At 41.8% G+C, this 13,498-nt stretch overlaps 1 protein-coding gene across 4 annotated transcripts; it reads left to right on the top strand.

Moving 5' to 3' along the window:
- The first annotated feature begins 2,139 nt into the window (after positions 1-2,139).
- On the top strand, positions 2,140-11,358 carry LOC123997482 (regulator of chromosome condensation-like). 4 transcript variants are annotated; one of them, XM_046301767.1, is made up of 10 exons: positions 2,140-2,636; positions 3,503-3,634; positions 3,826-3,971; positions 5,347-5,526; positions 7,400-7,496; positions 7,715-7,837; positions 7,989-8,135; positions 10,048-10,167; positions 10,297-10,449; positions 10,609-11,358. In XM_046301767.1, exons 2-10 carry the CDS (start codon positions 3,559-3,561, stop codon positions 10,782-10,784), a joined length of 1,218 nt encoding a protein of 405 aa, XP_046157723.1. In that variant the 5' UTR covers positions 2,140-2,636; positions 3,503-3,558; the 3' UTR covers positions 10,785-11,358. The 4 variants fall into 4 exon arrangements, with proteins under 4 accessions (XP_046157723.1, XP_046157722.1, XP_046157721.1 ...); XM_046301766.1 differs by having other exon boundaries at positions 2,146-2,636; positions 3,545-3,634; positions 3,826-4,019; XM_046301765.1 differs by having other exon boundaries at positions 2,147-2,640; positions 3,826-4,019.
- The last annotated feature ends 2,140 nt before the right edge of the window (positions 11,359-13,498 follow it).

Consider the following 13,498-nt stretch of genomic DNA (forward strand, 5'->3'; position numbering starts at 1 on the left):
CTCAAGGATCCTACATACAAACGGACAGACTGATTGGCTACCAAATCTGATAATACTTTTGGAATATAAAAATACTTGCTTGGTATATGTTTTCCAGTCTTTTGAAATACATATCACTCTTATCCTGAACAATTGCATACATTTTCATACTGGTCTCATGTTGAATTGAACCCACAACCTTAGCATTGCATGTGCCATGCTCTACCAACTGAGCCACATCATCACAAACCACTACATGTCTCAATGTACTCAAATACTGTATTGTGCATTGTTTTTCTTCATGTTGATGGAAAGTCAACAGGTACAAACCTAGATGACCAGCCTATGTGCAATACAGTAATGTACATTTACATTAAGTGGTTTGTAAGAATGGTAAATGAATACACTACTAAAAGTGTTTGTTTTCCATGTTATTTGATCAAGAAAAATATTTAATTTGATGTGGATGTTTTGTGTCTTTGCCCATAACTTTTCACCTTTTGATGTAAATGTTTTGTTATTTCTGGATGCCATTAGAATTAGACAATTGTAGAGAAAGTAACAGGGCAACAACTTTTACAATTCCAACTATTGAATCCTGCAAGATACTGTTCTTCATAATTATACAACTACCCTTTTTGCCAAAGCTGAGATGCTGAATTTTTGGGGGGCCAGCGTTGTTGCCCAACTCTACATTGGTAGCTAATACTAGTAAAGGCCCAATGCACTACTTTTGTGAATTAAAAAAATAAAATAATAATATATATAATATAGCATTGATCAATACAGCTAACACAGTATATATATACTGTATATTTGATATTGTCTTTTGGGGGAGTGCTGCAGCACCGTCAGCACCCCTTCTTCCCGCAGCTACGCCTCAGTTGCCAGTCTGGGCCAAAGCCTGTGTTTCTGGTCTCGACCCAGTATCTCTTTTATGAATGACTTCGGATAATTCCAGAGTGTACCTTTACCTTTAACCCCTAATTTTTTTAAAGGGATTATCATTATCCACAATAGTATTGAAGACATCTGCAAAGAGGCTCAAAGCTAAATCTGGTTCAGGGACAGCTGAAATACAATCAAAGTCACTAAAATAAAGATTGTGTAAAAAGCCTGTTCATGGAAGTTTTTGAAGTTTCTCTGTGATGACACAAGGCTTAGATTTTTGTATTCTCACATCTCTAACACAAACAACTGGGTAATGGTCACTAATGTCTTGGCGCAAAGACACCCGTATAAACATATTTCTTCAAGGTATTCGTTAAAATACAATCAATCCGAGTTGACTTTGAAGGATCTTTAGGGTTGGGCTGTGTAGGCTTATTCACTAGCTGGCCTAGGTTTAGATCCTTAATACCTACCACATACATGTGTACTCCTCCTTTTCTTTCCTAGATTCCTTTCCTCCCATCATCTCTCCTTTTCCGTTCCTGCTTTTCCTCCTTTCATAGCGTTCTTTCCTTCCTTCCCAACCTGAATGTTCTCTCCCCCTTCCCTATCCTTATCACCTTACCTTTCCTAGCTCCTTTTCTCTGTTCTCTTTTCCTAGCTTCCTTTCTTTCCCTACATCCCTTTCCTCACCTCCATCCCTATCTACCTTTCCTATATTAATTTCATTCTTCCTTTTATTTCCTAGATTCCCTTTCTCGCTCTCTTTCCTTATCTCATTTCCTACCTTCCTTTCCTTTCCTAGCTTCCTTTAGAGAAGCACCTGCTATCAATATGCTTTGTATCCCACATTTACTCAAGTGTTTCCTTTTTTTTGTGGCAGATATCAACCACGACCAGTAGAGAGGAAAGGAACGGAAGAAGGAATGGAAGTTAGGAAAAGAGGAAATGAAAACACGCTAGGATAGAAGGAAATTAATCTAGGAAAGAAAAGGAGATCGCGTATATGTGGTAGAGATTAACCACAGTCAGTAGATGGCAATAGTATTTGTTTTAGTGACAGGCAAGTTTAAAACTGCAATATGTCATTTTTGGGGCAAACTGACCATATTCACATAGAAATATTTGTTATAGATCTGTCATTCTCTCATTCAAAGCAAGTCTAAGAAGCGCTAGATCTATTTTATGTGCGCTATTTCTATGCTTCCTGTTAAATTGAGTTTTTGCTTTACTTTGAGCTTTGTACATCAGCTTCAAACAGTTGGCAATACGATATTTTTTTGTTATGGAAAATATATTTCACAGCAGTTTAGCTGGTACAATGATTATCTACTCTAGAAGTGCTTGTTTTGTCACATTAACGTATTATAACTATTTGAATTTTAGCAAATGGCGGAGCGATTTCTGTATAGTGCAGCTTTAACACCTTGATCAGACTGACAGCCATTGCAGCATAATCGATTCTGCAGTCAAACTGTTTTTAATGGATATTGTGTGTAACAAAAGTTCAACATTGACCTTTTGCTACTATTTCTGTCAAGTCTATGCATACGTTAAGACTGCATTCATTTTTACTTCTCGGTACGTTCTAAATGGTACATACAGTGTGCAGTAATAAGTAAGACAGACGTCTAACACGGCCACTGTCTCTTTAAAAATTGATGGCGCGTGTTCTGTGTGGAACAGTTGTAGACTGAGATAGCATACAGTACACCACACGAGTGTGGCTTCGTCTCTGTCAGCTACCAAAGTGATCCACGGTACAGGCAAGTATGTGGGTATTTAATATTTTTACTTGGGGGAAAAACTCGTATATCCCGTTATCTTAAAATAGCTACGAGATATTTAGTTATTTGTATTAGTTTAGTCTGATATGTTCATCCATGTACCAATGAATCAGCTAGCAAGCTTTCAGATAACGTTATCCAACTCCTGTTGAACTTGTTAGCTAGCCTAGCCTTCCCGTTTAAAATGTAGCTAGATCGCGTTAGCTTTGTGTTGGTAAAATAGCGAACACGTTAGCACACTTTATGGTTTAAACAAACTAATTTTCCAAATATTAGCCAGCTAATGTTAGCTAGATAACTTAACGTTGTCATTGCAGTAACAGGCGCCTGTATGCGAACATTAGCTTAGTTCTAGCTGACGAATTTCTGTATTTACTTTAACAATGTAAGTTACACCAGTATAACACATGTACCGACAATTGAGGTCAGTACTAGCTATAGCCATCATCATGTTCTTGGGACGTGTGTCGTTATCATCTACATTGCTAAAGTTAACAGGGTGGTTGTTTGCAGCCGGGAGCAACTAGCTAACGTTATTGTTGTGCGCCTTTTCGGTCGTAACGTTGCACACCACCCTACTATAGTCCAAGTCTCGCTGCACGTACAACTTGTGGAACAGCTGTCCGCACTGGTTGAATGAATAGCTAGTTCCTGACATCTGTTCAAGTCAAACTACACTGCCCTCTTTCATGGGTCACATTTATTTTGTAACTGATATCCTACTGCAGCAATATTACTGTACCCTAGTTTTGGAACTGTTATCTGGAATAGTTCTTCCTCTAATGACCTTCCTAAAACAATTGTTTGCTATTTTAAATGCAGTCTTAATTTTCTGTTCATTACAGGCTTGTTTCCCCCTCAAGTCTTCTCACACTAGTTTTGTGCAGGGTCTGTTGCAGCCATGCCTGCAAAGAAGGCTCCTAAGAGACAAAAGGAAAGTAAACGAGAGGAAGTAAAGGATCCTAAGAAAGTTAAAGGTAGGCCATGGACTAACTCCATTAAGCCAATATCAAGTCTATTGTGAGATGTTCAATCTCTTTGTCAAGCCGACTGCTTGAACACACCCTAGTATGAGTCCTTTTGAAATAAAATCTTCATCAGTGTCTCTGCTTGTTAATTTTGCTGTTTTCATAAAGATACTACAGTTTGGATTAAACAATACTGTTAGTGTCAGTTTCCCACAGCAGCCATGGGGAGGAGAAGGGTCTGGTTCTAGTGCTGGGCCAAGGGGACGTAGGACAGCTGGGTCTGGGAGAGGACATAATGGAGAGGAAGAGGCCGGCCCTGGTGACACTGCCTGAGGGTGTGGTGCAGGTAGCGGCGGGGGGCATGCACACAGTCTGTCTCAGTGACACTGGAAATGTGAGTGAAGGCGGCAGATCCAACTACACCTTCAAGATACTGCATCCGATTTCATAAATTCAGATTAACCATGCTACTGGTCTTTTAAAGCAAGCTCAATTGAGAATATCTAAGAGCTTTATAGTTCAGGCCCTGTATTCATGAATTGTCTCAGACCTGTGTTTATTTCATCAACAATTACAAAAAATACTTGTCAATGACTTTTTTTTCCTGACAACCAAGTGATGATAACGATATGTGATGCCCTGAAGAAAAACAAACTATTGAAAAAATATTTTTCATTTGGAGAATTCCATGAACTCTTATGATAGTGTCCAATCATGAGCATGCATGCCTTTGGAATATAATGCAATCCTCTGTGGTCTTTCAGTTGCGCTGGCTGATTAAGCTGATCTGTCTGGCACTGCACACACAGCTACCAGGAGGACACTCCAGTAATTCCTCTCTTTTGAGGACCCTTCAATTGTAACTAACCTCAACTAGAACCAATGTTTACACTCTTACTTTCATATGGGCTATTTTTGCTTTGATCACATCAGAAGCTCTTACTTTGTGCTCTGTTATTCATCTGTGATGCTCTCGCATGTGGCAATTGCGAGGACCGTTGCTTTTTCTTGATTGGAAATGCTAAGGCTGAAGTGTTAGGAGTACATTAATAATTTTGGAGTTGTTGGAAAGCTCAGGTTTTCCCACTTTTTAAAAAGGGGGGGGGGGATTACTGTTATTTACCCACATCACAAGGTTGTGATGGGGAGAAAATATGAGTTGTATGGGCCTAAATTGTTTAACCTGTAGGCAAGGCTTTGTAGCCAATATGATAAATTATGGCTGCATTGTTTACAATCTGCCACAAGCAATGTTGCCAGCTATGTGGAAATAGCCTTGTCCAAATAGGCCTACTATTTTATTTATTTATTTCACCTTTATTTAACCAGGTAGGCAAGTTGAGAACAAGTTCTCATTTACAATTGCGACTATCTTAATGTGAACATTTATTGAAGTTGGAGGTAAATATTAATTATTTCATGAGGGGAAAAATGTAGAGTAAAATGTCCTATTTTGTCATTTGTCACATTTCTAAACCGCCTGATGGCTAAGACTACAAGACTAAATCTAAAATGGCTGTCAAAATTAACACTGGCTCATCAAGTGCTGATCTAGGATAGTCATCTCACTCTTATTTTAAAAGGGAAACTGATCCTAGAGCAGTACTCCTACTTGGGAGATACTTTGTGAATATACATGCTGGACTAAGATTAATCTGGGGCTGGGAAACCGTATTTTAATGAAATATGACTTAGTAACCAGATGCTTGTCACTGGTGTAGATCTACACGTTTGGCTGCAATGATGAGGGTGCTCTGGGTCGAGAGACGACAGAAGAGGGCTCCGAGATGGTGCCAGGGAAGGTGACCCTGGACGAGAGGGTGGTTCAGGTGTCTGCTGGGGACAGTCACACAGCTGCACTCACAGATGATGGTGCAGTATACATTTGGGGCTCCTTCAGGGTGAGTAGGGGACAGGGTTTAACAGCTGTCAAACACCCTGGAAACTGTTGCACCATTCCGTTACTCAATCTTAAATTGACTTGCATCTGCCTTAAAATTGTATTCCATTTGATTAGTTTATTAGTCACATGCTTTGTACACAACAGGTGTGGACTAACTGTGAAATGCTTACTTATGGGCTTTTCTCAACAATGCAGTAGAAATTAACATTAAATGAATAAATACACAGTGAGTATAAAACTATTTTTTTGAAGAATCAACAACAAGTGGTACACAATCATGAAGTGGAACAACATTTATTGGCTATTTCAAACTTTTTTAACAAATCAAAAACTGAAAAATTGGGCGTGCAAAATTATTCAGCCCCTTTACTTTCACTCCAGAAGTTCAGTGAGGATCTCTGAATGATCCAATGTTGACCTAAATGACTAATGATGATAAATACAATCCACCTGTGTGTAATCAAGTTTCGTATAAATGCACCTGCACTGTGATAGTCTCAGAGGTCCGTTAAAAGCGCAGAGAGCATCATGAAGAACAAGGAACACACCAGGCAGGGCCGAGATACTGTTGTGAAGAAGTTTAAAGCCGGATTTGGATACAAAAAGATTTCCCAAGCTTTAAACATCCCAAGGAGCACTGTGCAAGCGATAATATTGAAATGGAAGGAGTATCAGACCACTGCAAATCTACCAAGACCTGGCCGTCCCTCTAAACTTTTACAAGAAGAAGACTGATCAAGGAGATCAGGAGAAGACAAGGAGAAGACTGATCAGAGATGCAGCCAAGAGGCCCATGATCACTCTGGATGAACTGCAGAGATCTACAGCTAAGGTGGGAGACTCTGTCCATAGGACAACAATCAGTCGTATATTGCACAAATCTGGCCATTTCTTAAAGATATCCATAAAAAGTGTTGTTTAAAGTTTGCCACAAGCCACCTGGGAGACACACCAAACATGTGGAAGAAGGTGCTCTGGTCAGATGAAACCAAAATGGAACTTTTTGGCAACAATGCAAAACGTTATGTTTGGCGTAAAAGCAACACAGCTCATCACCCTGAACACATCATCCCCACTGTCAAACATGGTGGTGGCAGCATCATGGTTTGGGCCTGCTTTTCTTCAGCAGGGACAGGGAAGATGGTTAAGATGGATGGAGCCAAATACAGGACCGTTCTGGAAGAACCTGATGGAGTCTGCAAAAGACCTGAGACTGGGACGGAGATTTTGTCTTCGCGACAAGACAATGTTCCAAAACATATAGCAAAATTTACAATGGAATGGTTCAAAAATAAACATATCCAGGTGTTAGAATGGCCAAGTCAAAGTCCAGACCTGAATCCAATTGAGAATCTGTGGAAAGAACTGAAAACTGCTGTTCACAAATGCTCTCCATCCAACCTCACTGAGCTCGAGCTGTTTTGCAAGGAGGAATGGGAAAAAATGTCAGTCTCTCGATGTGCAAAACTGATAGACATACCCCAAGCGACTTACAGCTGTAATCGCAGCGAAAGGTGGCGCTACAAAGTATTAACTTAAGGGGGCTGAATAATTTTGCACGTCCAATTTCTCAGTTTTTGATTTGTTAAAGTTTGAAATATCCAATAAATGTCGTTCCACTTCATGATTGTGTCCCACTTGTTGTTGATTCTTCACAAAAAATACAGTTTTATATATCTTTTATGTTTAAAGCCTGAAATGTGGCAAAAGGTCGCAAAGTTCAAGGGGGCCGAATACTTTCGCACGGCACTGTAATTAGGAATAAAGTAACAGATAATAAACAATAGCAGCAGCATATGCTACTTATCATATACCAAATTAAGGTAACCTGCAATTCTCACTAATTTCACACATTGTCCCATTTGCTTTAGGATAACAGCGGAGTCATTGGTCTACTAGAGCCTCTGAAGAAGGTTACTGTGCCTGTCAAGGTCCCCATGAAAGGGCCTGTGATGAAAATAGCATCAGGTGAGAAATGGGTGATCTGTCCCTAAGCTTTAAGGTTTCTCTGCAGAAGTTCTGCTTTCCCGGAGGTTTTGACCACGTTCAACAAAAATATAAAGATTAGAACTGACTTGATTCCTTATTCTGCAGGTCAGAGGCATGTTTGTCCTACAGCTACCATATAGTTTCTTGCTCAATGCTGTCCTGGTTATAAGACAATATTCATGACCTCTGACCCCCAGGTAATGACCACTTGGTGATGCTGACAGCAAGCGGTGACCTCTACACATCAGGCTGCGGAGAGCAGGGGCAGCTGGGAAGGGTGCCGGAGCTCTTTGCCAACCGAGGGGGCAGGAAAGGGCTGTGTATGTACCAACTGAAACCATTTATTTTGACACAGTATTCATTCAGCTGTAGTTTGGGTGTGAGCACTTGTATGATGAATGGATATCTGCACCATTATTCTCTGTTTTGACTGCTGTGGGTGACAGGACATGTGTTTCTGTATGCTTACAGTGCGGTTGCTGATACCTCAGATTGTGAAGGTCCAGTCTAGGGGCAAGGTTCACTTCACAGATGCCTTCTGTGGGGCTTATATGACCATTGCTGTGTCAAAAGAAGGCCACGTCTATGGATTTGGACTGTCAAACTACCATCAGCTTGGTGAGTGTTAGATAAAATTGTATTTGATAACTTTCGAATCAAATCAAATTTGATTTGTCACATACACATGGTTAGCAGATGTTAATGCGAGTGTAGCGAAATGCTTGTGCTTCTAGTTCCGACAATGCGGTAATAACCAAGTAATCTAGCTAACAATTCCAAAACTACTACCTTCTAGACACAAGTGTAAGGGGATAAGAATATGTACATAAAGATATATGAGTGAGTGATGGTACAGAGCGGCATAGGCGAGACAGTAGATGGTATTGAGTGCAGTATATACATATGAGATGAGTATGTAAACAAAGTGGCATAGTTAAAGTGGCTAGTGATACATGTATTACATAAAGATGCAGTAGATGATATAGAGTACAGTATATACATATGAGATGAATAATGTAGGGTATGTAAACATTATATTAGGTAGCATTGTTTAAAGTGGCTAGTGATATATTTTACATCATTTCCCATCAATTCCCATTATTAAAGTGGCTGGAGTTGAGTCATTGTGTTGGCAGCAGCCACTCAATGTTAGTGGTGGCTGTTTAACAGTCTGATGGCCTTGAGATAGAAGCTGTTTTTCAGTCTCTCGGTCCCAGCTTTGATGCACCTGTACTGACCTCGCCTTCTGGATGATAGCGGGGTGAACAGGCAGTGGCTTGGGTGGTTGTTGTCCTTGATGATCTTTATGGCCTTCCTGTGACATCGGGTGGTGTAGGTGTCCTGGAGGGCAGGTAGTTTGCCCCCGGTGATGCGTTGTGCAGACCTCACTACCCTCTGGAGAGCCTTACGGTTGTGGGCGGAGCAGTTGCCGTACCAGGTGGTGATACAGGATGCTCTCGATTGTGCATCTGTAGAAGTTTGTGAGTGCTTTTGGTGACAAGCCAAATTTCTTCAGCCTCCTGAGGTTGAAGAGGCGCTGCTGCGCGTTCTTCACGATGCTGTCTGTGTGGGTGGACCAATTCAGTTTGTCTGTGATGTGTACGCGAGGAACATAACTTACTACCCTCTCCACTACTGTTCCATCGATGTGGATAGGGGGGTGTTCCCTCTGCTGTTTCCTGAAGTCCACAATCATCTCCTTAGTTTTGTTGACATTGAGTGTGAGGTTATTTTCCTGACACCACACTCCGAGGGCCCTCACCTCCTCCCTGTAGGCAGTCTCGTCGTTGTTGGCAGTCTCGTCGTTGTTGGTAATCAAGCCTACCACTGTTGTGTCGTCCGCAAACTTGATGATTGAGTTGGAGGCGTGCGTGGTCACGCAGACGTGGGTGAACAGGGAGTACAGGAGAGGGCTCAGAACGCACCCTTGTGGGGCCCCAGTGTTGAGGATGGAATGGGGTGGAAATGTTGTTGCCTACCCTCACCACCTGGGGGCGGCCCGTCAAGAAGTCCAGTACCCAGTTGCACAGGGCGGGGTCGAGGCACAGGGTCTCGAGTTTGATGACGAGCTTGGAGGGCACTATGGTGTTAAATGCCGAGCTGTAGTCGATGAACAGCATTCTCACATAGGTATTCCTCTTGTCCAGATGGGTTAGGGCAGTGTGGTTGAGATTGCAGAAATACTGTAACAGAACTTGGTTTATCCTCCAAATCAATCTTCCAATTTGAGCTTTAATTCATCTTAAACTATAGGTTTCCATCCACTTGGCAAGGTTTTCATGGGAAACTTAAAGATCTTTATAAAGAATATGCACGTTTTTACTTTGATATGGTTATATCAGTATGTGCATAAAGGGATTGCCTTTTTAAAATTTTTTATCAGACATGTACTTTACTTGTATAGAAAAAGGTTGGCTGGAACCTGGTTATTTATGCACACTCTGAGTCTCTGTGCTCTAGAATTGCAGTTGGGTGGGTTGGAGAGTGTCACACAGTACCCGTTGACCATAGACTTCTGTACTGTTTCCAGGGACCAAACTCATCAACACATGCTTTGTTCCAATAAAACTTACCTCCTTCAAAAACTCCACCATTAACTGGATTGGCTTCTCAGGGGGACAGCACCACACAGTCTGCCTCGACTCTGCCGGTAAGCACATTGGGGCCCATCTTTTATTTTAAACACTCTTGATCAACTATGTCAGAGGTTGGACTGTTCAAGAATCTGTCAACTGCATAGTGCAGCACAAATTGGGAAGATGTCTCTGTCCCCCTATAGGAAAGGTGTACAGCCTGGGCCGGGCGGAGTATGGGCGTCTGGGTCTGGGCCAGGGGGCAGAGGAGAAGAGCGAGCCCACGCCTGTGGAAGGACTGGATCTAGCCCAGGTGGTGGCTTGTGGTGCGTCGGTCAGCTATGCTGTCACCAAACAAGGTGAGGTCATTGCTAGTGTGTTTCTTCTGGTTTATAAAAAATTAAAGGATTAATCTGCTGATGTTGTGCATGTCTACGTTATGGTGTGTAATTGTGATAGGAATGACTCCAAGGCCATTGTGTCTGTACATGGTCCACTGATGTGTGTATTTATTGCAGGGTCTGCATATGCCTGGGGTATGGGCACTAACCTCCAGCTTGGCACAGGTGAGGAGGATGACGAATGGAGCCCTGTAGAGATGACTGGGAAGCAGCTGGAGAACCGCATAGTACTGATGGTGGCCAGCGGCGGGCAGCACACAATCCTACTGGTCAAAGACAAGCAGGAGAGTTGATGTATCCTCAGGCAGGGGAAGGTTGCCCTTGTTGGTCTGTACCAGAAGGATCTGTGTTAAATACCTACATGTGGGGGAGGGGTTTGTGGCTGAATGTGACTTCCTGTGCTGAGCCAGGTAACCCGGAGTGGGAACGTGGTGATGGGAGAGGGGCTAGTCTATGTTAGAGGGCTCTGATCTGTCCCGCTCAGTGCAAAAATCCCCTGATGTTTTTGATGTGGTTCAGTAGATTGTGATCAACAAGCAAGATACATTTTTTTTTTTTTTTATCTAGTTTATGCTTAGTTATTTTTTTAAATGAGAATCTTTAGGATGCCAGTCTGGTAGGTTTGTGGGGGAAATAATGGACGAGCCTTTTAATGAAATCTTTTAATGAAATCCCAAGTCGCAGCCATTTAAGAAGACCCCCCCCCCGGCATCTGTAAGATGAGTACTAGTATTTCTTGTCAGCAAGGTCCTCTCATTTGAAAGTCTGGCCTAAGGTGTCTTGAACCATGTATTTTAGACAGCTGTTCACTGTACCCCCTTGCACAATTATTTGCTGGTCCAACTTGGAAATAAAAGTAAAATTTTACTGTTTTGATCTTTCTTTTGGTTTGCGTACTGCAATGACAAACTTTGTTCAGGGGTTGGTGCTCGTAATACATTGAGGGCCCAATTAGTAGATGGCCATAGTGATGATTTTGAGTACAACGGCCTCACATTTATCAGTCTGCCAACATATATTTAATGCACCAATTTGTAAATCGCTCTGGATAAGAGCGTCTGCTAAATGACTTAAATGTAAATGTAATATTTATATAAAAGAATAAGGCAGCCAATGTAAATTAAAATCACTTGATGTTGCAAATGATTGTTCTGGGGCAGAGAGCAATGCTACAGGCTACTTTTGTGCTAGTGAGAAGGGAAATGTTGCGTCCTTGGATTTTTATACTGGCTTTCATCTGACTAACGACTCAAGGATGTGGAATCGTCTTAAAAAGCCCAGGTAGCTCCCATTTTTCTCAAAGCTTTGAAATGCTAAAGAACCTCTTCTACGCACTTAATTGACGGGCATGGCCTCATCCCACTGTATTGCCTGTTCTCCTTTGACAGGATTTGATTTTGATGGGTGGGCAATCCATTCTGTTTGCAATATGCAGTGTCCTTCACTTTTAAATTTCATTTAGCAGTTTATGACACTATTAGGGGGGCTTTCACACTGTTCCTGTGGTTCTCTAATGGTTGCCCTGACCATCTAAGACTGACAGTCTCACCAGTCTATGATGCCTCAGATCTCACCCTCCTTAGTGTCTCAGCTTGATCTCTTAACTCATCAACCAATGTGATCAAATATGAGGTGACCCTCAACCTTCCTGGTTAGTAGATGAAGCAACGGTGTCGCAAAAGGTTCTGGCTGTTGGATTTCACAGTATTCTGTAGGGTAGATACAAATTAGATGAGTGACTACAGCCGATACTGTTTTGAGTGAGATTAGTAATAAACTTTAATTAAATTAATCTTTAGACCCAAAATATACTACAGACCCTGGTTTGATTCCAGGCTGTATCGCAACCTGCTGTGATTGGGAGTCCCATAGGGTGGTGCAGAATTGTCCCAGCGTCGTCCGGGTTTGGCCGTCATTGTAATTAAGAACTTGTTCTTAACTGACTTGCCTAGTAAAATAAATAAAACCGTTCATATAAGGAAATCAGTCAATTGAAATAAATCTATTAATTTCACATCTGGGCAGGGGTGCAGTTGTGTGGGCCTGAGAGGGTGTAGGTTTTCCCCAACAAAAAGGCTATATTACAGACATACTCCTCAGGTGATCCCGCAGGTGAGGAAACCTGATGTGGAGGTCCTGGACTGGCTTTATTACACGTGGTTTGCGGTTGTTCGACCGGGTGGACATGCTGCTAATTGGGCATACTGCTAGTTTTTCGGCTGGTTGGACATAGTCAGCATGCCAATTGCATGCTCCCTCAACTTGAGACATCTTTGGTGTTGTGTGACAACTGAATATTAAGACAAACAAGGAAATGCTTCTAATTGTTTTTCCACCATTTATTTTTCACACAGGGGATTTTGGAAACACTTAAAATAAGGGTTGGTTTTTGTGTAGTGTGGCGGAAGAATCAGAAATCGTTAGGTAACATATAATTAAGATGTCTTATCTGCATAATATGCTTGTTATTAGAATGTATCTTTTTGTACCTGGGGCCCAGAGAGGGGAGAAGTCAGGCTAGTCTTTCAGAAGCCTGACTTGTTGAATATCAGAAGGAGAAGACAGGAGGGAACATTGTCTTCATATGTGAATGTTCTAAACCACATGAAGGGATGGCGTGATTATTGGGGAACCAATTACTTGTCTCCACAATGTCTGTGCACCAGTCACTCCCTCCTTTGGTATTGGGGGAGATATGGTCTGAGAAAAGATGTGGGCTAGTGTCTGGAACCATTGGATGTTCTCTCTGATGTTGCACCTATACTGGGGTAGTGTATGACCTAGAGAGGCTCATTCCCCTCGGTGAGCTTGTCCAGGTGAGTGGCCAAGAAGGGGTTTTACTTGAGATGGTAGTATCTGGAGTTGACAATTGATTTATGCCATATAATTAATTGGTGTTTCTGTGCTATGAAGTACCAGGAATGGGATCGGAGCTTCGTCTTAGGGCCAGACTAAACAATAAGAACAGTCTTCATAGCAAATGCTATCTGGCGGCGGGGTACTCCTT

This window comes from Oncorhynchus gorbuscha, linkage group LG15 (assembly GCF_021184085.1).
Source record: "Oncorhynchus gorbuscha isolate QuinsamMale2020 ecotype Even-year linkage group LG15, OgorEven_v1.0, whole genome shotgun sequence".
Taxonomy (NCBI): Eukaryota; Metazoa; Chordata; class Actinopteri; order Salmoniformes; family Salmonidae; genus Oncorhynchus; species Oncorhynchus gorbuscha.